General features: G+C 41.6%; 1 protein-coding gene across 5 annotated transcripts in view; it reads right to left on the reverse strand.

Annotated features, from left to right (window-relative positions):
• nap1l1 (nucleosome assembly protein 1-like 1) overlaps positions 1 to 4,419 on the reverse strand; it is a 30,342-nt gene extending 25,923 nt beyond the window's left edge. For 3 of the 5 annotated variants that reach the window (XM_046071826.1, XM_046071825.1, XM_046071827.1), the window contains exon 1: positions 4,256 to 4,419. In XM_046071826.1, coding sequence (XP_045927782.1) covers positions 4,256 to 4,386 — 131 coding nt within the window. In that variant the 5' untranslated portion in view covers positions 4,387 to 4,419. The remainder of the gene's footprint in view (positions 1 to 4,255) is intronic. The other 2 variants (XM_046071828.1, XM_046071829.1) reach the window with 2 other exon arrangements.
• Positions 4,420 to 24,757: the final 20,338 nt, after the last annotated feature.

The following is a 24,757-nucleotide window of genomic DNA, read 5'->3' on the forward strand; positions in this document are numbered from 1 at the left end:
TTCTTTATAAAGGACAGCGTGTCAGTCCTGCAGGTGCTTTGCTCTTTCGTTAGCGCCGCTCTGTACCATCACTTTCATACGAGCTTGCTTGTATTCTTTGCCAGCATCCAATCACAAGTGACGAGTAGTAGCCAATCACAAGTGACGAGTAGTAGCCAATCACAAGTGACGAGTAGTAGCCAATCACAAGTGACGAGTAGTAGCCAATCACAAGTGACGAGTAGTAGCCAATCACAGCACAGTAGGGCGGGACTTGTCGAAACTCCGGCAGGGGGAAAAAACCTAATTCAAATAGAGGAAAGGAGACGAGAAGAAAGCGCTGTGTGTGACAGGAGGCGGGGCTGTGTGGGCGCTGCAGCGGTGTGTGTCAGCCATAGATGGTGTCAGCTCACTGTCGGGGACAAGAGAAGCGCATTTTCAGGATCTATGCTGTGGAAAAGGAATATTAAAACTGTACTCAGAATTGATATAAAAAAAATCTAGATATTTTTGACAACACTGGTGTACACTGATTTTATGAGTGCACACAGTCAATCACGTGCTTTAAAAACAAAACTCCCTGCCTTCCGCAGACAAAAGGCAATTTTATTCAACTCTAGACTTGCAGTCCTCCTCACCCTCTCCCCTTTAGAGAGACTGATTACCATGGCATCCTTTTCAGAGGGGCAGATATGGTGGACTTTCACAGGTAAGACCTAAAGGTGGGCTATTAAATTCTGTTTAACAATTCTGGCTTCCTTTAATCAAAATAAAACTATTTTTGTGCCGCATTCCGTTTTGCAATGATGCTCTGGTTTGTCTTGTGTTATCAATCCAGCGCACCCCTTTCCTTTACAGTGTTGGCTCTCGCCCCTCCCTAAAAGCCAAACTCACTCAGCGAGGCTGTGGCATGTTTGTTCAGTTCGAGCCAAAATGACGAGGATATTATCATGCATCTTATACTGCATGAATTAGCCTAGCAGCCAGCGGACTGTTCCTCTAGGATGAATTTGAATTAAAGAGTATAATAGCCTGGGGGGCAGAAGCTACTCTGAAGTCTGGTATTTACTTCTGTATCACTTGTCAGACAGCAGCAGGGTGAGCAGGCTGTGGCTGGGTGGGTACTGTACTTTAGCATCCTTTGGGCTCTGCGCCCGCACCTCACAGATATCTGATGTTCAGACGGGTACCAATGATCTGAGCAGTTTTAATTACCCACTGCAGAGTCTTCCAGTCCTGGGCTGTAAACATCACTAACTGGCATGGCATGTAAACAGTCAGTATGCTTTCTATTGCTCCTCTGTAAAAGCTGACAAGAACTTCACACAGAAATTTGCCTTCTTAAGTTTCTTTAAGAAATACAGCAGTTTTAAGTTTTCTTCTCCAGCATGGAGATGACCATGTCAGGCTCACTGTACATTTTCAGGGACCTAAAACTGTGTACCAGAGGGAACTGAATGCTGCAAAAGTAAAGTTTTTTTATTTCATTTTTTAATTTTATTTATCTGTAAGACCCTGCAGGCAGAAGTGGTCACATTGCAATGGTTCACAGCAAGCTGCAATTCAAATTGAGTTCTGTATGTCAGTACAGCTTTTGATTTACAATGGTTTTGGTTTCTAAACATCTACAGATTTCAGACTGACAAAAAAAAAAAAGAAAGAAAAAGACATCTGAAGACATCACATTGAGCTTTATGTGAATATGAATTTAGAAGGACATTTTTCACCATTTCACAACATTTCAAAGACTATTAAGAAAATAAATGGCAGATTAATTGATTATATATTTATTAGCCGCATGTCCACATCAGCAATTTTGCGTACCTTTGCCTCGTTGTGTTATACATGATGGTGAAAATATTATTTTATACCTACCACATTGACTAGTTTCTACTCAGAATCACATTCACAACAAGCATAAATCTGATACTACCTAGGAGCAAGGTCTGTCAAAAATCCCAGTATGCAGAAAATGTGAATGTCCTTTTGATAGGGCACAGACAAGGGCAAAAAGGCTCCTAAAACCTGGTCTTTGACTGCCACCTTCCTGCTGGGTTTCCCATCCTGTCAAGTCAGTAATTCCGTTCACCTGTCATTTCAGGGGTAAATCAGCAGCATGCTCTGGGTCCCAAGGCCCACAACTTAGACCCTCTGGAGTCACACATGATCAGAAAATCAGCCCCAAGATGAAACTGTTTTCACAGACTAACAATTTCACTCAAACTCAAGAGAAGGCCTTTAAAAATCATAAGGGATTTTTTTTTAAAGGAGCTTGACAGATATCCTTTCAAAGTCATATCAACACCCTCCTCTCTCATATAAAAAATAAAAAAGTTGGCCCAAATTCAGCTAATACAGCAAGATTATTCAACTACAGAGCTGATGTGACAGTTCACTGAGCTCAGAGCCAAGTCACGTGGCAGATCAAATTGTTTCTTCCTCCATAAGGGGATAAATGACAAATAGAGCAGTCTGCATGTTGTAGCTTTAATTATGTCCCAGTTCTCAACTGAGAGCTGCATTCTGTCACTCTTCAACATGGAGATGCACTTCAAAGCTTTCACTTTAGTCAACATTGGTCCAGATAGACAAATGCACAAGCATGAAATATTAGAAGCACATTTGCCCCATATCACACTACAATATCTAAAAAGGTAAGATGACAACCACCACCCAGTCATCTTGTATCCTCTATTATGCCAAATTATTGATAGGAAAGTACTGTAGAAAGCCCTCAGCACCAGCACACATTTTAAAATATATTGCGGTTGAATGATATGATATGTGACAGGGTGTGATGATGACAGGGTGTTTCAAGTTTGCGTCAATTCTTGCTTTTAAATGAACAAAACTAGTTGCAGGTGGACAATGTAATGTGGGCAAACTGTTTTACTAGGAGACAAGGTTACAGCAAAAGGTATGTAGATGTTATCCTTCACTGTAGACGCTCCTGGAATACTTGCACGTTTTAAGTATGTCTATTCAATATTTTTTCATTTTAACAATGGCAATCTGAAAAATCATCACGAGGAAAACATCTGCACCTGACCAAGTGACTCACGATATCTGACATATGGGATACATTTGGCAAGCATTACATCTTCAACTGGCCATGATCAGCTTGGAATCTAATTACCTAACGTTAGCATATAACAAACAGACCTTTTAATTATGTCACCCCTGCCACAAAAAAAAACACATGTCCACTGGAAGAGTTCCTGTTTCCACATCTGTGTGCCTAGATTAGTAATTAGATATGTTACATTGGTCCAAGAGACTGGCCAGAGACAGACCTTTTCCTTTCTGGGACAAGCTTTTTCTTCTAATCCTGCCCAGTGACCACGTGTTGCATGCTCGGTTCAAGCAAACCATGGATGACTGACAAAAAGCCCTGGGTGGGTGCCTGCCTGCCAGCTCACTCTGAAACCACATTTTCAACTTCATTTGGACCAAGCGAGCCGGCCCAACCTGTTGAAACGCTTACCGTCCGACGTCAAACAAATGTCCACTCGCTTGCTCCATAAACAACCCGGCCACTAGCTAGTAAACAGGCTAACTTTAGCCGGCCTGCCCGGTCTTGTCACTGCCTCGATGTGACTGGCTATTTAAGCTAGCTTATGTGCTGCTAGCTTGATGCGCACTAACGTTACTTGGGCTGAGCAAGTGGGAGGAACCGCTTCGACAGACACGGTGCCGTGGCTAGAAAAAAAAATATATAATGAGGCAGTTAGGAAGTGGTGCCAACGATCCGGTGGCATTAATGACCATGTTTTAACCAGCTTTCGCTATGTTATCTGTCCGGCTATCGAGTTAAACCAACCGCCGTGTGCTGTATACCGAATCCAGACTCGCATCCACAGCTCCCTACCCTGGGTATCATCCTCCAAAAAAAATAAGGTCAACTCCAAAAATACAAGCTACAAGACACGTGTCAACAAATGTCGAAAGACGCCGACCATAACGAGAATTATCCGACCGTTTGTGGTTTCTATCCACGCAGTGACTGACAAAACAACCCAGGGGGAAACGGGCACACATGATAACCGCTGTTTTATTTTTTTCTAAATCGCGTGTAACGTTAACACACATCATGGTGGAGCCAGTCTCAATGGCTGCGGCTGCTGCTGCCGCCGTCTGACTTGACTAGCGTTAGCAAACCACAGCCGTCTCCCTCTGCAGCTGCTCGTTTCAGCAGTAGAATTTAAATTTCACTTCTGAAACGACGCGCAAGTCTGGGGCGTTGGCGCCGAAGCCATTTCCAAGTGCTGTCCCTTACCTTTGCTCTCTGGCCGGAGGCTGCACTGGTGAAGCGGCGCTGCGCAGTGACGAGGTCCCGGAGAAGAAAGACACTCCGCTCCGATGGCGGTAAAAGGGGAGAGAGATCCCGCCGCCTGCGCTCATATACATCCGACGTCATCACGTAAAGCGGCAGTCACCGAAGCGACGCTGTTCATGGGAGGGGCAGCGACGACGAAGCCCCTTTAGGGGGGGAGTAGGTTGTGAGGGATCATCACTACCACCACTACTGTGATTTTCTTCTCCTTCTCTTCATCACCTCTTTCATACTTGCTCTTTAATCATCATCATTGTGTTCAGCATCATGATCATCTCACCATCATGAGCAATTATCTTCGCCATACCCATCATCCACCTGCTCCTCCAGCAGCCCTTCCTCATCCTCATCACTGTGATCCTCATCTTCACTTTCGTCACTTACATTGTATCACAGTCATCACCTTAAAATCATGTGACATTTTATTGACATGTGCAATAAACTTCTCTTAATTGTCCCCTTAACCTATTTGATATTATCGCCTGTTAAGTAACACAAAAGAAACTGTTAAATATGAGCATCAATCCAGAAGTTGTCAACGTCGTTCTCCACACCCATAAACCTCTCTAAGAAAAGGCGTCATACTGTCAGGTATGTGACATTTTTTGTCACAGGTCAAATTAATGTTCCAGAGCCTAAATAAAATGTACTAAACATGAGTGCATATTACTACGTGTCCAATGGTCACTTGTGTTCAGCATCCCATATGTGAGAGAACATTTCTCAGTAGGTTTCCAGGAGAATGTCTGCTGGTTTGTTATTAACTGCAAAACAATCCTGACCACACTACAGATGAAATTCTCATACACAGTCTCCTGCTCTTGACCCAGAACAAAGCCAGAGACACAGACTGTGAGGTTTTCAGTGTGATTCATCCATCAGGCAGCACCAGGCCGAGTGTTACTAACACCAGACACGCTGCTCAGTGTCAACTCTCTCCGAGCGGTATATCTGGCACGAGCCCAAAGGTCAGATCTGTCATCCTACGCTATACCCACCAGAGGAAGCCTTCCCACGTGTGCCTTCCATGTAGAGAGAAACCTCACAAGTGAATATTTCCCTGAGTCATGCCAGCCAGGAGCACAGGAATAGACAAAGGACCAGATAACTGGGCTCATTCAGGGATGATTTCCTAGCCCTGCAAGCTTTGTACATTCCAGTTACACTTGAGAGCAGAAGGTAGAATCAGTGTGAAACTGGTGGTTTGTGAGCAGCTTCTCTGGGCCAGCTGGGAGGTCGGTCAAGGACACCTTCAAGTAACTGAAGAAGATAGAAAGAAAGTTTGTTTACAGAAAGTTACATTTTTATATGAATGTTTATCCTTTAAAAAGGCATGTGGATTTACAGCAGTTTGCGCTTTGTTACTGACTAAACATAATTTGTTCTAATGCTTACTCTTAAATCTTACCTCATGGCAGACATTTTTACCTCTTCTCACAGGTGTTACCGATAACATTAACGATGGCCCAGTCCATTACTGTCCCACTGAGATAGTAGCATAGCACGTACAATACAAAAGCGCTGGAACCTAAATTGAATTCAGCCATCATTTTATTGTAATTAATTACACATGATCTGGTGACCCATATGTCACCTATTATGTATAGTGGTATTTTCTTATGTCCTATGGAATTATTGGGCAGGTATAAACACTCTGGGACCTGTGGCTTTTTTAGACATTTTAGGCGACAGTAGGCTATAGGCTACAAATCAACGTGGCAATAGTGATTTGACCTGAACTCAGTCACAAGATATTTAACATTGGTTGTTACAAACATTTCATTGTCATTTGTAGGGTCTAGGAAATACTATACCTTACGGTAAATAAATCACAATAAAATGATAATCAGAATTAGCTGTGATAGCTACAATAAAACGGCGCAAAAAAAAAAAAATGCCACTGTGTCAAAAGGAAAGATGTCACAGTAACAGCCACATGGTTTTACAAACAGTACTGAACATCTGTCGGCAAAAATATGACAGGAAGAACGCTGCAGATGATCTCATCCCTTGCCTGCAAATTTAAAAAGATGTTGTGGTTTTCTGTGTTTCCTGTTTTACTCTGTAGTTGTTATGCCCCTGGTGTAGCGGTCTTGTTTAACTTCCTGTTTCTGTGTCACTGATTGTCTGTGTGGTTTCACCTGTTTGTCACTGCGTCCGGTCCTCCTGGTTGGGCTTCTCTTGTCACTCGGTGCATGTTCGTTGTTCATCAAAGTCTTATCTGTGTTTCATGCGATCTGTCTTATGTCTCTGGTTTATACCTCGTGTTTTTTGTCGTATCTGTTTGGATTTATACGGTTGCCTTTGGATTTATGGACTACCCTCCTGTTTGTTACCTGCATTTGGGCCCAGAACCCCTGTTTCCTGTTTCTGTACATGGTGGACCTTAAAAACTCCTTTAATTTTCATTGGCTCGTCTTTATTCACATCTTTAGCAAGCATAGTAATCCCAGACAATCATTTCCTTTAAACTTAGTGTCTTTTTGCCACTGACATCAACTTGTATCTGAAACATTAGATTGCACTTGATCAGTTCCTGCATTTGTTATTGATTCCATCAGAGACTTAGATGCTATGTTTTACTCAATCAATTGTGGGAAATGGCCAAATAAAAAGCAGAAGATCAAGTAAAAAAAAAAGAGGATATTTTGTAAGCAAAAGTTTACTTCATGCAATACCCTGTGTACTTTTGCAACCAGCAATCATTTTGTGAGAGCAGATGTCAGTTTAGTTTTCAAGGAGTAGACTTTGCATTTTGGACTTAAACGTTTCAAATAACAAGGAAGCTCCTTCTCCAAACAATATCCTCACCACTGAGTTTGCGCTTATGGAGGCAGCCTGGGTGGTCAGCAGGATATCTGATGAGATTCAATCTGTGAGCAATAGTACAGCTGATGGAACTTTATTTGCACCAAACCGAAGGCTGGGCAGATATAAATATAAAAAAATGATAAATACAGTACAGGATCAGGGAATTGGCTCATTTGGCGAAGGTTTGTACTAAATGCCACCTTTACGACCATAGACAAGGGCTGGTGGGGAGTTATAGTGTCCTGTGATGGTCCAAATCAACACTTCTTATGTGTGGGTGGAAGTTTATTCAAGCTCCAATTTTGGATCCAAACTTCATAGAGTGAACATGAAAAGCAACTGAATTCTCTGCATGGTACTTTTAACCATTAGCACTGGGGTCAGCGTTTGAGTGTGTCATCTGATGTGCAGCCTTGGATTCTACTCCGCTCTCAAAGAGTTGCTCTAATTACATATTAATTGTATAAATGTTGTCTGTCTACACCCTGTCGCTTCTTCTTTTCATGTTCTTTTTCTTTTTAGTGGCAGGGGCGACCCCACCCTCCTCGTAAGTCACATATGCATAATATGCTTCTATCTGATATTTTACATCCATCCATCCATCGTCAACCGCTTATCCTGCGTACAGGGGATATTTTACAGATACTATTTATTTAAATCCATAATGTATATTTTTCATAATAGTTAAAGGTTCAGTGTGTAAAAGTTTGTGGCATCTAGTGGTAAGGGTTGTGAATTGCAACCAATGACTCACTCACCGCTCCCCCTTTGCAAGCGTGTAGGAGAAGCTGCGGTGGCTGACACGCTCTGTCAGCTCTTGTGCTAAATAACACGTGTGGGCCTCTATTTGTCCTAATTTCTCTTCTCTTCTTACTTCTAATAAACCAGATGACTACTACTACTACTTCTTCTTCGTACTTTTTCAACGTAGTGACGGAATGCACTCTGTAGAGCAGTTTGTCCGTTTGGGTTACTGTAGAAACATGGTGGAGCAACATGGCGACTTCCATGTAAGAGGACCCATGTACTGTAGATAGAAATTTCTCACTCTAAGGTAATAAAAACAAAATGGCTTATACGGTTCATCATGTAATGTCTTTATATACCGCTGAAAACATAGTAATTTATATTATATTGCATTTATGACAATAGATCCTCCTAATATTACACACTGGACCTTAAATGTGAAAGAAAATAACCATATATCCTGTAACTCTATACATGTAATGAACACATTTAGGACGAACACATATAAGAGGTAATTTTGGCCATTTGGGAAAGGTCAAGATGGGAACTTAAGTCATTTTATCTCATATTAGTATAAATTTCAGTACTGGACATACTGAAATTCTGATCTGTGATGGTGCGAGATGAAAAGTCATAATGATTCATTGTTTAGGGACCATGAATGTTATTTCAAATGGTGGACCGAACAACTTACATTAAAGCCACGTTGCTACCATAACAAACAATATGAAATGCGGGCATACAGTATGTCGGGCATCATGCCGTGCAATGCAGTAAATGTCATCGGCAAATTCTTCAGTGCAATACCAGCAGAATGTCTACAAAACAGTACTTAGCAGCTCTTGATGGGTCTATAGACTGATAAACTGAGAGTACGTCGTAACCAAGCAGCATTTTAGTTTTAAAGCCACTGTGTGGGCCTGTATGTGTGACACGAGCCATGCGGGGAAGCAAAGCAGTGAGTCAGCAGACAAAAGTCAGGCGCATTAAGAGAGCATTTGTTTGGAAGTAATTAGGAAATATATTTGAATTTGCTACGTGGACTGGGTTTGGACACACACCCTTTGCTCATATTATTAATCGGGCCTCTAAATGTTATCTGAAATGTCACAGCCCTCTCTGAGCATAGATGGGCGCGTCTTATTCTAGGATCCACTATGGCATTGTCCATGGTGATTCACAAGAGCTATCAAGTTTTAAGTGTATAAATAGTCCAGCTTTGTTTGCACACACTGACAATGACCTGACTGTGAGAGGAGGGGAAATACACACCAGATAGTTACTGCAAGTGCATTCAAGTTGAAAATGAAGGTTTCACATCCCTCTGCATTATTAACAGATGAAGGACACTCTGCGACAGAGGGTAGACACGCCTGCGAGCTCCAGCAGCCAATTAAGCATCAAATAAAGAATACGGTGTTGACAGCATGCAAGAGTCATGATGTTATTCCTCGCCAGTAAGCAGGATATAATTACATCTAGCAGAAATGAGGAGTTTCAGGAGGCATGTCACAGAAATTCTAAACATGTTTTTAGTTTAACAAACTAACTAAATGTCTAAATGTATTTTTCACCCAACTGTATCTGTTGGTGTTGTTTGAGGGCCTCAACATCTAACTTCTCCATGAAAGTGGTAAGCAAGGAGCGCATTTCTCTTTTTAGCATCAAAACTGTAAAAGAAAAATAATCCAGAGCTTGGAGGAAGTCAGTAGGAACTGCTGTAAAAACAACACTGTAACAGGTTGTATCATAGGTATAGAATAAAATACTGCATCTATCTATGTGGCCTGGATGGCACATAAACCCCCCCCAAAAAACTGCAGCCTAATAATAACACCTCAGACTAAACAATGTTCCCCAAAACTGCAGAGCTTCCACTAGAAGGAGAAATGCCATGTACTTCTCAAGGGCACCTGGCTGAACGGCGCAGGAACGCATTACGTGGCCATCAGAGTGCAAATTGCCACACAGAGCCTCCTATTCGCACAGCGAGGCTCCCTAATGGGCTGTTTAATGAGACCATCAAATGCTAATGGGACCATAGTTGTGACTCTTGAGCGCCCAGGCAAGGCATTCGGCTTCAGAGCGCGCGTAGGTGAATATTCCGCCTCGCCAATTTTCCATTCAAGAGTAGACATAACATTTGGCTCCAGAGTGATCACTGTGAGAAGCATTGAGTGATGTTATCGCACATTGATAAGCCCTGTGTCACATTTAGCATAATTGAAGACTCACAGCCCAGCTGATCAATAGCTACTATGTATCAACCACTAAATAAATAGTATAAATAAATAGTAGTGTGTGTGTGTGTGTGTGTGTGTGTGTGTGTGTGTTGTTTCTCATTTGTAATGTTATCAGTGTAATGTAGCAGTGCTAATGCTTGTCACAGCAATCCACCATCTGCTCACAATCTGCTCACAGATTTAGCCTTCTGATTTCTCTTACCTGGGAAACTATTCCTCCTTCATCCTCTTTATGAAGCACACTTCTTAGAGAGCCCACTAACAAAGTTTTTCTCAGTGACAAAATCAAAGTTAAAATGTGAAAAATAAACTTCCTTTGGTATTATGCAGGGGTTCAGGCCAAAAACAGGCCTTTGTTAAAACAACAGCTGACAATGAAATAATAATCCAAGAAGTCCAGTTTGGGTAACAGATTAATGTGTTTGAGACTAATCAGACACCAAATCAATGCACAACGGTTTGTAATACCCAAATACAGGATTTTACAACTCAGAAAATGATCACGTTGGCAATTATTACGATGATTGAAAGGCAAACCACCAGGAACGTGTGCTTGTATACAACCCTCAGTCCAAAGCTGAATTCAGACCAAATCAGGCATACCACCCTGCGGCTAATCATTGCGACACTTGATTTAGTCTGAATTCAGAGTAATGTCATAAATAATGAGAGTCTACAGCCATGCTAGCAGCCCGATGAGTGGTGTTTGAGTTAAAGAGGTGGTTTTATGCTCATTTTCAGGATCAAAATCTTAATTAGGGGTTGTACCAGAACAGGTTTACATGGTTTAATTTTCAAAAAACAGCATATTTTTCTCATACTACATATTGCTGCAGCTCCTCTTTTCACCTTTCTATTCTTCTTCTATTGTTCTATTGAACGCTCTGCTCTTGAGCTACAGAGTGATGGATCTTACTTGTACAAAATATTTGTTGGGAGTTGCACATGTGCAGTTCCCAGGTAAGGACTACTAGCCAATCAGAAGCAGAGAAGGGCGGGTCGTAAGAAACAAGGTAGTGTGATCCAAATCAAAGCTGCTTATTGTTATTACCAGTCCACAACCACACAACATCATTGTTCCACATCTTACCATAAACCACTACAAAAATCACCATATTTCAACTCAATTTTACATAAAAATTTTAACGTTTGCTCAGTAGCTTTCACATCAGGTGTAACATCAGCATTATAGTTATAACTTTAGCTGTGTTAGCCAACGTTTACAACAACTCTGCACTTGAACAGTCTGTGAAGTTACATTGCTGTGTTTATTTTAAATATAATTCACAACCAATAAAGCATACTTACAGGTTGTGATTGTGAATTTCCAGGCCCAAACAGAGTCGGAGTTGTATCGTCTTTTAGGACTAAACGTTGAACTGTTGCCGGTGTTCTGACGATCTATGCTGCCTTGCCGAAAAATACTACCATAGCGCAAATCAATAGACTCGACTCTACTCGGCCCTGCTCCGTTTTCCATTGCAGATAGTACCCAGAGATAGTACGTAGCTTGTCATCATAGCGACGCCACACACAACTGCCACACCAACACACACACACACCAGCGATCCACACAGCTTTCTCTTTTTTAAGTTAAAACGTTTCAACATTCCTCAGAATGTAAAGACAGATGAGCGGTATGAAAACCTTCCAGCTGTGTTTTCCTCTGCTGTTGTTGCTGCAGCGGTCTGTGTGACGGCGGGAACAGAGGGCTCTGTGCGGAGCTCCTCAACTCTGAAAATATTCATCACATTTTTGTTCGGCCATCACTTCTCGTAAAACTGTCAATATTCAAAATCTACACAGCTGATTTCTCACCTCAAAACTTCTCAGAAGTGGATTTAGTGATGAAATTCCATACGAAAACTGTAAAATATAAAACTTTCTGTTGCTGGCCTCTGTCTGGTGCAGCAATGATGATGCAGTGAATAATGAATATTCTCTCTGGCCAATCAGCAGTCTGTCGTGTTTTCATGTTACATTTTAGTATCCCTCAGCTGGCTGGGAACATCGACGGAGGTGAGGTGATATGAAAAAAATTACCTGGAAGCAGGTACAGGTGCAACATTTCTACAATGGAAACCCAAACAAAGGCGAGCCAAAGGGCCTCCGTTCAGACTAGCTTGGTTTGAGGGCGTGCCTGACCCCACTAGCCGCTTGTGACGTCACAAGTAAAGGAAGTGAAGGACTGGACTACAAACGAGCTGTTTTCAAGCAGATCAGAGCAGAGTTTTCTGTGGGAGATGGGAACTCCGTTTGGACTGGACTTTGGGCTTTTTCACTTTGCAAACCTGTTACATGCACAAAAAAGATAAATAACTCAATAAAGGAGAGGGAAAAAGCCAAAAAGCATAATACCACCTCTTTAATTGCTAACATCAGCATGCTAACATACTCACAATGATAATGTTAGCATGTTTTGGAAGTATTATGTTTACCATGTTTATCATCTTAGTTTAGCATGTTAGCATGCTAACATTTGCTAATTAGCCATAAACACAAAGTACGAATCAATTGTATGTTGTTATCATGAACCAAAGTATGGGCCAGGGTAAAATTTCGACCCGATGGTGGCACTATTAAAAAATTCAGGTGATCACCGAAGTTATTACAATTCCGCCTGTGGAGAGCATAAACGTCTATACCAAATTTCATGGGAATCCATCCAGCAGTTGTCAAGATATGTCACTCAAAACCCACAGCTGTCAACCTCATGGTGGCATTGGGGAAAGTTCAGAGGATCACCAGAGTCAGTGGGACGGGCCTTCATGGCAGTCCATCCAGAAGTTGTTGAGATATGTCAGTTTGTTCCAAAGTGGTGGACCAACCAACAGTGCCACCTCAAAGCCCTGTTGCTAGTGAGGCCAAAAACTCTTTTGATTGACAGCGGCTGGCAACTTATGCAAACAACCTCACAAATGTTCTTAGATTTTGATTAATTATGTTATCACATTTTATTCAGCTGAGCCCTGCCCACCTCAATCCTGTGAGGAAAGCAAGGAAAAAAACACAAATACAGAAACCTGGTTCATGATAAGAAGCTGATTGGTATAACATGCTTTCAGGGACTTTAAGGTTAAAGATCATGAGTATGGATTTCATACTGACCACTTCTGCAGCACCATGGGCTAAAGCCGGAGGTCATAATTCTCACTTTCAGTTGTTTCTGCTCTTTAGCTCTGCAGGATGGGACTGATGACAACACTGTCATCAACTGCAAAGACGTGACTCGACATCTTCTTAGAAGCTGTAAGGAGAGATGGCTGGCTGGGGTGCCAAATTTAAATATTAATGACAGCTGAGCAACCTGCTTCCTTTAACCCTTTCCTGGATTGACAGCCGCTCCACAGCTTCCTCCTCCTCTCCCTCCACCCAGGAAGAAATTGATTATTACAACAGTGGCGGCAAACCTCTGATATCTGAGTGAACACACAAGGAGGTGATGAGGAGGGAGAGAAATGTCCTGTCTCAGTGACTCAGTGTTACCGCTAAAATTAGCACTGGGGCTTCAGCTGCATCCCAATAGCATAAGGAACGCTTCAAAAAAGGAGACAAGTAACCTTTAAGAACCTGTGTCATTTCTGGAGATTATTATCTTTAAACTAATTGGTAAGTGAACATGAAGCAGCTACTGGATCAGACCGAGCTATTATCTGATTAAAGCTGCAATAACAATGCTTTCTTGTTAAAATATAAAAAGGTTATGTTAAAAATGAATGATACATTTAATCAGTGTTTTTACATGAAATTCTCAAATGTTCCTCAATTTATTTGTGCGTTTTGGAAGCAAGGTTACTGTGGTCCACTGTTCCCCATCAACAAGCTCTAAAGGTTGGAAGAAATATCCACACTGTTCAAAATCTTTCTTGAAGCTATGTGATGTTTACACTGACTGCACTATTCCATCAAATAGAAAAATTCTAGTTGACTTCTTTTGATGATCCAATTTTTAGTTTTCATTACTGGTTTAGGTTGGATTAAGTATGACAGCGAATTTGATGGACCTGAATGCAACAGTCTTGGTGTGGTAGTGTTAATTACTGATCATTTAGACTTCAAACTTTTGGGAAACTAGGAATACTAGTTCCAGTTACATCATGTAGCACATGTGCATACATGTATAGACCAAAAATACTTCACATCAAATAGGTTCCCACTTATTACTATATATTATTATATTACCTAGTGTGCAAATGGGTTTGAGACAAAGCTGGACGCGCAACAGCAGACTTTTGCCAGAGAAGAAGAGCAATTGATGTGTCTGTTCACAGTCCAACCAAATAAAATCCCTTAGTTTTAACAAAGTAGTCATTCAAAAATAACTGCAGCCGTGATCTGATTTCATGCTGTGCATTGCTCAAATAGTTTCCCTCACAACAGCAGGCACAGTAAAAGGAGTTGGTTGCCTTGCTGAGGAGTTGGAGGTGCGTAGCTTGTCTACTTTCATTACCGCCTTGGGAACATTTAAAGCTAATTCATTGTCAACTGTGCTCATTGCAAACCTCCGCGACAAATAGCATTGCGCTCCTGTGACGGCTTCACAATAAAAGCCACCCTGTGTTTCGCTACTTGAATGCTTTTGTGCGGTAACTTAATACAACTCTGATACACTGTAAAGAGAGGGAACATTAAACAGTGAGGATGATATCAATGAGATACAATTTAAAAACATTAATGCTGGATTACATACTGGTTTTATTTTGCTCAAATCCCTTGCGTGTGAAGGCAATATGAATCGAGGATGGTGGACCCTGCCACTAACAATGAAAATTAACATATAGAGGTAAATACAGAATGTAAACCCATTGAATGGCTATTGCTGAAAAATGCTGACCAAGTATCAAAGGCCTGGAGTAATTTCATAAAACATGTTCTGGCTGATTAGACCTCTCCTCAGATTGAAATAGGCTCTGCCAGAAATTAGATGATGTCACCAGCATTGTCCCACCCTAGTAGGTGTAACAAAACTAACACAGAGTGAGGAAGATGTCAATCAAGCACAGCCGGCACACGCCCACACAGTTCTGAGAAGAGGTTTGTCACAGTCTGCCTCTCAGTCCCTTCCTGCAGCCACACACTCGCATCCCCGCAGGGACGTGCACAGACATTTTGGTGGGCAGGGGCTCAGGTGAAAAAAAGGCCACTTCTCACAATTTTTTTTATGTTTTTATTTTAAACAAATCGTTAAATATAGTAACACAACTCTGACTTCCTTACCAATTTATTTTAATTCCCTTTCGCAATTGTTTAATGCTCCACATTTTCTACAAAATAATCAGTTCACAGAGAGACCCTGGTTTCTTTAGTGTTCACTAGGTTTATCACAGGAGCAGGCAACAGCAAAGGCAACTATGCCTCAATGTTTTCTATTCTACTATATATTTTGAATAAATGAAAGCACCAAGGAGAGGGACATAGTATCACTAATACTTCCGTATAATTTTTTTTGGTCTTGTTGCAATACTTAACACAAAATCACAAAATAAAAATAAAATATTCACACTGAACTGTGGCATTGTGTTGCAGCCATAATTAAGACAAAATTTATTTCAATATTTTTTTGTTGTAAGAAAACCTTCAGCTTCACCCAGCAAAGCAACAAACTACTGAATTTCCTGTATTGATCAAACGCATTACTGCACACACACACACACACACACATATATATATAATTTTATAAAGCTAATGTTTATATTAACGTGCTAGCTATTACTTTTGCTAGCTGTTAGCCAAGTAAAGTTAGTAACTCACAGTGCAAATGGTTGTGTTAACAAAGCTGTGCTAGTTAACAAACCTACCAAGCTACTACGTCAGCGACATGGAGGATGATACAAGTTAAGTTATAAGAGCAGGAATGTTCATATACTAGCCTGTTTATATATATACATATATATTATTTTTAAAAAGCACCCCAGAAAAAAGAGCATAGACATCAAAAGGTGCTTGAACCCCTTTTGATGTCTAGGCTTGCACGTACCTGCATCCCCGGGACTGTGCATTGTTCTCTCTATCTGTCCCTGTCTCTAGCCCCAACTCCCCAGACCTGCCATTCTTAACCTGTCCACCAGATGCACTCAGACTATCCCTTTTTTCCCCATCACCTGACTGCCCCACCCATCTACACCGCCTCTGACACACCCACCAAATGACAGAAAACATGCCTCAAGGCCTGTTCCATACTGTTTCACACCGTTTTCAGGAAACATGTTGTTCAACCTGGAAACCATAGCAAAGCTGTGCACACCGTTTTCAGACTAAACGTGCCCCTGGCCTACTCCGCCCACTCCTCACCTGCAACTCATTCCCTCCTCAGCTACTCACCATATGTACCAGTTCACTTCCTTTGTTCCTTGATAGTTACGTTGTTCTGTGCTTCATGTCGCGGGTTTTGCTTGCCATACCTGTGTTTTGGACTTTGGATTTCTGCCTTCTCCTTACTGGATTTATTTGCCTGTGTTGGACTAATCACTTGTTTGCCTCACCTTCCTCTAAGCCTTTGTACCTCCATATTGTGTGATTAAATGATTGAACTGCACCTGGTTATTAACTGGACCGTGACAGAGGTTACTGACAGTGAAGTTTTTGATAAAACGCTGTATATTCAACAACTTTGTGGACTGCTGTTGTTAGCATGCTGGCTCCCACAGTTACTATTTACAACCCTATACCCTAACACTATTTCTTGAGTAAATTACTACATGAGTAAATTTCGCCAGGTGGATTTCGGTCTGACCCACATCTTTAGAATCTAATTATTTCCAGTATCTGTCCTTGTAGACAACATTTGTCCTCCTACATCTTGAAAGCTTGTACTTAGCCTGTGCTGCTGCAGCAGCAACAAACAGAAGAGCCCAGGCGACGAGTTACCTTTCCACTCACTGCTCTGTCCTTCTGCAAATGACTCTGCTGACAAGACTGTGATGGGTATAATCCACCGGGCTCCTGACAGACTGGATCCCGGCCCGTGCTCTGTCTGCCACCACAGAGCACAATGCAAATTTCAGTTTGATCTGCCAGATGTTTTTTTTGTCACAAAGCGCCACTGTAAAACTTGTGACTGTGACTTGTGGCAGTAGAAAAGCTCAATCACTGCATGTTTGATTTCCTGTCTCGACCTCTGCTTGTCCCAGTGTGATGTACGACTGCGCCCGTATTCCTTTTTTCCGAGATAGGCGGAGCGTGGCACATCACTCAGGGGACAACAGGAGGTTAAGTTATGATGCTGCATAAGAATTGAACATTATCACAAAATATCTCATCTGGAGCCTCACACATGCGCATACGCATGTGGCGAATGACTCTTAAGGATTGGTCGTGACATTTGGGTATCCTATGAGCACACGCAGTAAATGGGAGGAAAAATAGATCAAGCTTGGCAGGGGAGTGAGAAGGAACTGGCAGCCGTCTGCCATCCCAAGCTTACACAAGAGGCTTGATAAATACTTAACTAGCCTGTAGCACATGGAGTAAACCCCTGTTGCATAACAAGCAGTGAATAAGGCTTGGGAGGCTGATGCTGGAGTACGGGTCAGAAGGGAGGGACTGGGGGGAAGTCTGGTGGCTACAGCAACTGTGTGACACCCCCATCCTCTTCTCCCTCTTTCTATGTCTGTGTGAGGCTTCCTGTGATGACCTTCTGGATATTATTGTTATTATGTTGCATCACAGCCTCATGTTTGTTTTTCTCTAGGAGCAGACACTTCATGGCTGAATGATGAATGAAAACCTCACATCTCCTAAAATAAAACAAGAAAACCAATGTTGAATTTATGATAAAAATATAACCACAACGGAACTGTACAGCCCCTTGCTAAAAAGAAAACTGCATCTCAACTGCTAAATTGATTGGAGCTGTAAGGTTTCTATGAGACAGGTGAGTGTAATTAAGTGGTTTAGATCCAAAATGATAATGTACTTTTTCCAAAGACATAACATCTGCTCATTGACATTGACAGAGAAGAACTGATTTGATAGGCTAGTGAAAACAGATTTAAAATTAAACGGAAAAAGTGTTTGTTCCTAGCAGTCCAGTGAGCAATACGTAGAAGAAGGAAGACATTAAATGAAAATGGTTAATTATTATTTTTTAACGGCAAAGTGTGTGCAGAGACAGGTATAAAACAGAGCACATGTTTGCAACTACTTGCAACCACTCAATCACAAAATGTTTCGAGCATCATCAGGGATCATCAAGGGCTTTTTGCACATGCATTCTTGTATTCATTTTAGTAACTGCTGAATAATTGAGGGCTTATCAACAACATAATCAGTAAATCTAAAACAAAAAAGAAAGAGTACTCTGGTCATTTTAGGTTCTATTGTTGTCAGAACTGACAACTGAGAAAACTCCATCTGCTAGTTAAGACCAACTGTGGTTGAAAACTCTCTGAGAAGCTAGTAATTGTACTTTAAAGCTGCACTTTGTTCAAGTGGCTGTGTGCAATGAGAAATTTGTCACTTATAGTGACAAACTCACAGAAAATTATCACTTGACTCTGCAGCTTTACTGAGTGTTTCAGCATCTTTCAGTTAAAGTGTTCTGGTTTTGTAAACTGCAACAGTTTTGGGCCAGCCCTCATCAATTTGTATTCAGTGAAAAAGCTCTGATAAACCCACTGCTCAGCATAAAGAGACGCAGTTAGTAACTATCTAGTGAAGCTAGTAGATGATTTCTCAGCTAAAGAGTCAGATCATTTTCTCGGCAGTTGGAGGAGACCAAAACAGAGCTAAAAGGAGAGGGAATCCTGGCCTTACATTTGCTAGCAACTCCAAATGAATGCTAATGTTGATCTGTATCTGCTGGATGTGTACTGGCACTGTTAACCACTCACTGTTCCAAGGGCAGTCGGTTATTTGTGCTTCAAAAATAATGGATTAAAAAAAACATGCATTGGAAAAAGGCATGTGCAGCGACATGCATTTTCTTTTGGTGCTGCTGCTACTTGCCACCACCAGTGGAGACAGGAGTGAGGATGCCGGTGACAGAGGTGGGTAGTAACTCGTTTCAAGTGACGAATATGAGCAAAAAATGAGCATTTTTTTGGAAAACATTTCTTTTTTTAAAACTGTGCTTACTCTTTACTCAAGTACTGTTTTTAGCTACATTTGCCATTCATACCTTCGTTTGAAGCTTACTCAACCATGTTGCACATGAAACACTTTCCAAAAACAGAAGATCTCTGGTCTGCCACATTTAACAATATTAAAACACAATTTAATTGGCACTTGAGTAGTTTACTAACCAAACTTTTATACTTTTACTTGTAAATGGTAATTTTTACTTTTACTTGAGTGATTTTTATGGCAGTAATTGTGCGTTCATTTGAGTAAAGATTTTCAGTACTCTACCCACCAGCAGCCGGTGGCAACAGTACCAGCACTGACATGGGGAAACATGAGACAGAGATGAGGGCAATAGCACAACAGAGTCAAAGCCAGCACAGTCCCCAGAGCCCAGGCATGATAATGATATGGCTTATTTATTGTACTCAAGGGCACATCTGAACTGATTACTTTAGGAGAGGAGAGCTAGATAGTTGTTTCTAGTCATTTATTTTGCCCCAGTCCAGCCCTGCACTGTTCTTCCCCGGACACTAGCATTAAGCAGAACTTTAACAGACTGCTACTTCTATTAAATGTCACATGAATATGGACATGTATTTGTATTAATAAATTAGATTTTGTCTTGTTGTGGTCAAGATAATGCATCCACAGGGGTATTACAGAATTAAAAGATATTATTGACATAAGGTGACAAATTGACAACACTTTCACTGACTATTTTACAAATGAACCTCATGTCTCATTTTAGGCTTTAAAATAGATATACTGTAGCTACAGTGTTTCAGCAGCAGATACTCCACAGGACACCACAGGAATCCTGCTACAGACAGTTTTGTCTACATTAGCAAAGTGTTGGGTGGGATGAACACAGACTCAAACTGATTTAATGAGAAGAAAAAATAGACATATGTTGCATATTGAGAAAGCACATACTGGGAACAAAGAAGCGCGGAAAAACTGAGAGTTCAATCTTCCGCTGTCATCACTACAATATTATGGCACTTCCATTATCATTAAATGACTCCTCTCTCCCTACACACACTTTCTGCAGGCAGGCTTGAAAGTGCTTAAAAATAGCCCTACAGTGAAATGAAAAAGCCTCTCTTCCAGAGCTCTGGTTTGTGCCGTCAAGCTGCTCTGTAATCCTATTCACCACTGTGACTACAATGTGTCGCCACACTCGCTGGGCAGTGGAATAACAGGCCCGGTCGGCCGTTACCCAGCATCACTCTTGTAAACCCTGCTCCGCTGACAGTAATCTGTGACACAAGTTGACCAGGATGACTGTGAAAATATTAAAACGCCATTAAGAAAGTTACTATTGAAATGTGAAGCAATGATTGAAATCTGTGTGTATGTATGTGCGTGTTGGGTATTTACTTCTAAAGTTAGGAATTGACTTTCCCTTTCATTACAGACACATCCAATCTGTGTCACATGCGAGGGGCAAACAATCGGAGTTGAGATTATATAAGCTGCAGTGTGAACCCAGTTTACAGGACATCAAGAACACACCACAATGAAGACATTCTACCACTTTAGATCCCTAAAATGACAAGGGAAAGGAAAATAAATATAATTACATATAACGTGCTATATACAATGTCTCAACACTGTGGAGATAAACACAGAACTGTTGAGCCACAAAAATTCAGAGAGGATTAAAAAAGCTCTGGAGGTTCAGTCTCCAGACGACTGCCAATCCCAAGAGGCCTCATGCATCAGTGTAAATAAAGAAGAGTAAAATTAAGCCAAGAATAATTTGTCGACAACATGAAGCAGGGAGGCATGTTGCACAAACTTAAGACAGAAGTGCTTTGAAGAACAGGCTAACAAACATTATTTCAGCTCTGGTAAAAACCTTGAGAATCTGCCTCTGAATTCCCCCAAAAGCAGTGCAGTTTCAGTGAAGCCGGAAGCCATTTTTTAAATTTACCTCCATGCATTATTCATTGGCCTGGCCTATTTACAGACCCACTCGTGAATCCATTAGCCGCGAATGGTGGAGTGCCAAGGCTCATCCATAAGCAGCTTCACAGGCGCATGAATCCATTCATAACCGCTTAGACAATAACAACAGCAGCTGGGCTTTTTTTTTAACCTGGCTGTGGCCTATTCATGGATCATGTCATCATCATGTGGAGGGAAAACATGAGCAAACATAAAAGGAAAACGGACACAAAGCTACAATTTATTGACTTTTTAGCCATGCGAGCGCCATGTCGGTCGGCCGGTTCACACACATTTATGGTCCCCAGGTGACAAGTCCTAATGTCCTTGAGGATCCCGACTGTCCGTCATCATCACATTAACATTTTAATTTGTCCACTTTGGTTGGACTTTGGTTTGTGACTACACATCTGTAATGCCCATCATTACCCCCACCCCTAGGCTAGTAATCACATCATTTAAAAGCCTAAATTAGCTGCTTTTGTGGTATTGTGTATTGAGGTTCGGTAACAAACAAACTGGGTATAGCTCCTTTGAATTTAGCTGAATTTAATCTATTAGTGTCAATATAGAATTTTTATTTATTTATTTTACTATATTTCTTTAATATAGAACTGTCAGTAATGGTGGCTTTGCAGCCATTTTGCTAGCTGTTTGTTGACACCTTTGAAGTCATTCTCACCAAGTGGGAGATATCACTTTACAGAGCAGCTAGCATGGCTGTAGACTCTTGTTCTTGCTCAGGCCATTTCCCTCACAGGACAGAAATGAACTGCAACATTGCAACATTGAATGAGTGTGGGCACTTGTCCACAGGGAGAGCAGGCTGGGCCCCTGAGGAGACGAGGGACAACGGCTTCTAATCCTCAGGTTCAATGAAAAGCGCCACATTGGCTGGTTTGGGTAGAGCGAGGTTATTGTCAGCGGCCGTTTGCGGGCATGTGGTTGGCTGGCTTTAGCCTTCAGAGCGCTCTCACGCTACATACCTGCAAGCTGCTTGATGGTTTATCAACTGTAAACAATAAAGCTACACAGCACAGGCAGTGATTCAGATCTCAGGCTAGTGTCAAAGATGGCGCAGCTGCCACCATGTTTTTTTCTTTTATGAAAAACAATGCTTATCATTAACCCCTCAGAGTACACTCATCACTGTTATTATTGGAGTAGAAGCTAAAGATGAGATATTAAGGGTATAATAATGCAGCTAGATGCACTCCAAAAAAATGCACATGTAAAACATCAAGACTGTGAGTCTGACAAGCCACAGAGAAAAAACGGTCTGAAGTATGTTTTTGATCCGCAGTAGTCATGGTGAATCAAGAGGAAGTGTTCAGATGCTTTACTTAAAGGGGCTATATGTACTTTTTCAATGAAATCACTTATCAATTAATCACTTTTTTTTACTGCCTTTTTGTCAACAGAACCACAGGCCTGTTTTCTCTGTTGCTTGGAACAGCTACTATTATGCTTCTTATGTGAAGGAATCGGGTCAGGTTCTAGCGGCATGCCTGCTGCCGAGCCTGTTGCCGACTACAGCGAAAAACACCGCAGCTAATAAAATGCTTTCCACTAGCGCCATGTTGGATAAATGCAGTGAATGTAATGCTATCATGCAATGAATTACTTTAACCTCAAGCTGATAAAATTTTACTGTAACGTTGCAGTGGGAGTTTACATGAGTTTCCAGCATGTTGTGTGAAGCTGTCTCACGGTGAATCTCTCTGAATCTCTCTGTGTGTCGCATTTTGCCCGTTCATGAGTTTGTGCACGCGCACAAGCACACACCTGGTTGCAGCCAAGTGGCCGCTGAAAACTACATATTATATTATAGTAAAAATACTCAGCTACAATTAAATGTTACTACTAAAATTATATAAGTATAATTTGGAAAATGTACTTGAAAGTTGGTATCAGGGGTGGTGATGGGGCAGTGGAGACACATGCCTGTGGTGTGAGAGACCCGGGTTCAATTCCCACTGTGACACATCCACCAGTGTGTCCCTGAGCAAGACACTTAACCCCTAGTTGCTCCAGAGGCATGCGACCTCTGACATATATAGCAATTGTAAGTCGCTTTGGTCAGCTAAATGTAAATGTAACCCCACCTATACCCCTATCAAAAAAACACATCAAAAGGGCCGAATACAAGCATTAAATCAATATAATAGAAGTAGCCATGGTTATTTCTGGAACTCACATATTCATCTGCTACAAAGAGATATTTAGCTGTGCACACATCACCCACTACCTTAAAAATAGTCTCTGCTATTTCAAAAGAACGTCTGTATCTCTCTTCAGTATATCTCTTCCTCCTAGAGCTTCTTCTAACTTTTTCGCCCTACTTTTAAGATACCTAGCATACTGAACATAGTGCATGCTTTGTGCAGTGAATCAGCAGAGCGAACCATCCCGGGTGGACACATGGATGGTTTTGGGGTCTGTCCTCTCTCACAGGAGACGCTGACCTTTAGACGCCAATTTCCTGTGTTGTAATGCACGCTGGAACCTCAATCTGTCTACCCATAATTTCCAGATGGTCTCCACCATCCGTGGTCTAGGCAAAATTCAATCTTTAACTTTCTTTTCAGGTCTGCCCCTGACTAAAGATTTTCCTAGTCCAGAGGTGGGGCGGGCCTCCCCAGGGGGGCTCCGAACTGTTTCAGGGAGGCTCAGTGAAACAATATTACATTAGTTATCAAAAGGAGATCACATAGAATAGCCTGATTTGGTTAAAGAAAGCGTTCAGAGATACAGTAGATTTGGGGAACTGTTTTTCTTACTTTATCAGAGGCACAAACTAATACATGCCTAAGGACAGAACTTTTTTAAACGTATTTGGTGTACTGTGGCGTTATGTCAAACAGCAATATTAGGCTATCTTGCCTCACATTTTGAATGTCTATGGGATCAAATAATCATGGTATCCAGGAATTGATCAAAACTAAGCAAGTAAACTAAGAAGGGTGAGGTGCTGCCTCTTACCAAGCTTTGGCTAGAACTGCAACCTACCTGGAGTGTCCAGAAGTATAACTTGCCAAGAGCTCAGAGACACGGCCAAGGTCAGGAAGGCTGAAGCACGACCACCAATGAATAAGATCAAAAGTCGAAGCGTCAAAATTTGGCAAAGAAATACCTGAAGACTCTTGATGGACCAGATGGAAGGGCCCCTGGCTGGATCGCTGATGGACACTGCTTGACTCAGGTGCCAGCAAGGTGTAGAAGGGGTACGGTTATGTGCTGCTATCATTAAGGATGAGATATTTGGACCTTTTCAGGTTTAAGATGGACTGAAACTCACCTCCCAAAACTACTACCAAGGCCATAATCTTTATGCAGGACAATGATCCATCACATGTATTCAAGCACTCCGCTGCTTGGCTAGCCAGCAAGGGACTCAAAGATGACCTGGCCCCTTTCCTCACCTGACTTGAATCCTATTCAGAACTTGTGGGCCTTTCTTTAACATGAGATTTACAGTCAGGGAAGACAGTACACCTCTTTGAACAGCGTTGGGAGGCTGTGGTTGCTGCTTCAGCGAAAGTCGATAGCGAACAGATAAAGAAACTGACAGACTCCATGGATGGAAGGCTCAGTTCAGTTTTTGAAAAGAAGGGTGGCTAAATTGGTTGCT

Source organism: Micropterus dolomieu, linkage group LG16, assembly GCF_021292245.1.
Source record: "Micropterus dolomieu isolate WLL.071019.BEF.003 ecotype Adirondacks linkage group LG16, ASM2129224v1, whole genome shotgun sequence".
Classification (NCBI taxonomy): domain Eukaryota; kingdom Metazoa; phylum Chordata; class Actinopteri; order Centrarchiformes; family Centrarchidae; genus Micropterus; species Micropterus dolomieu.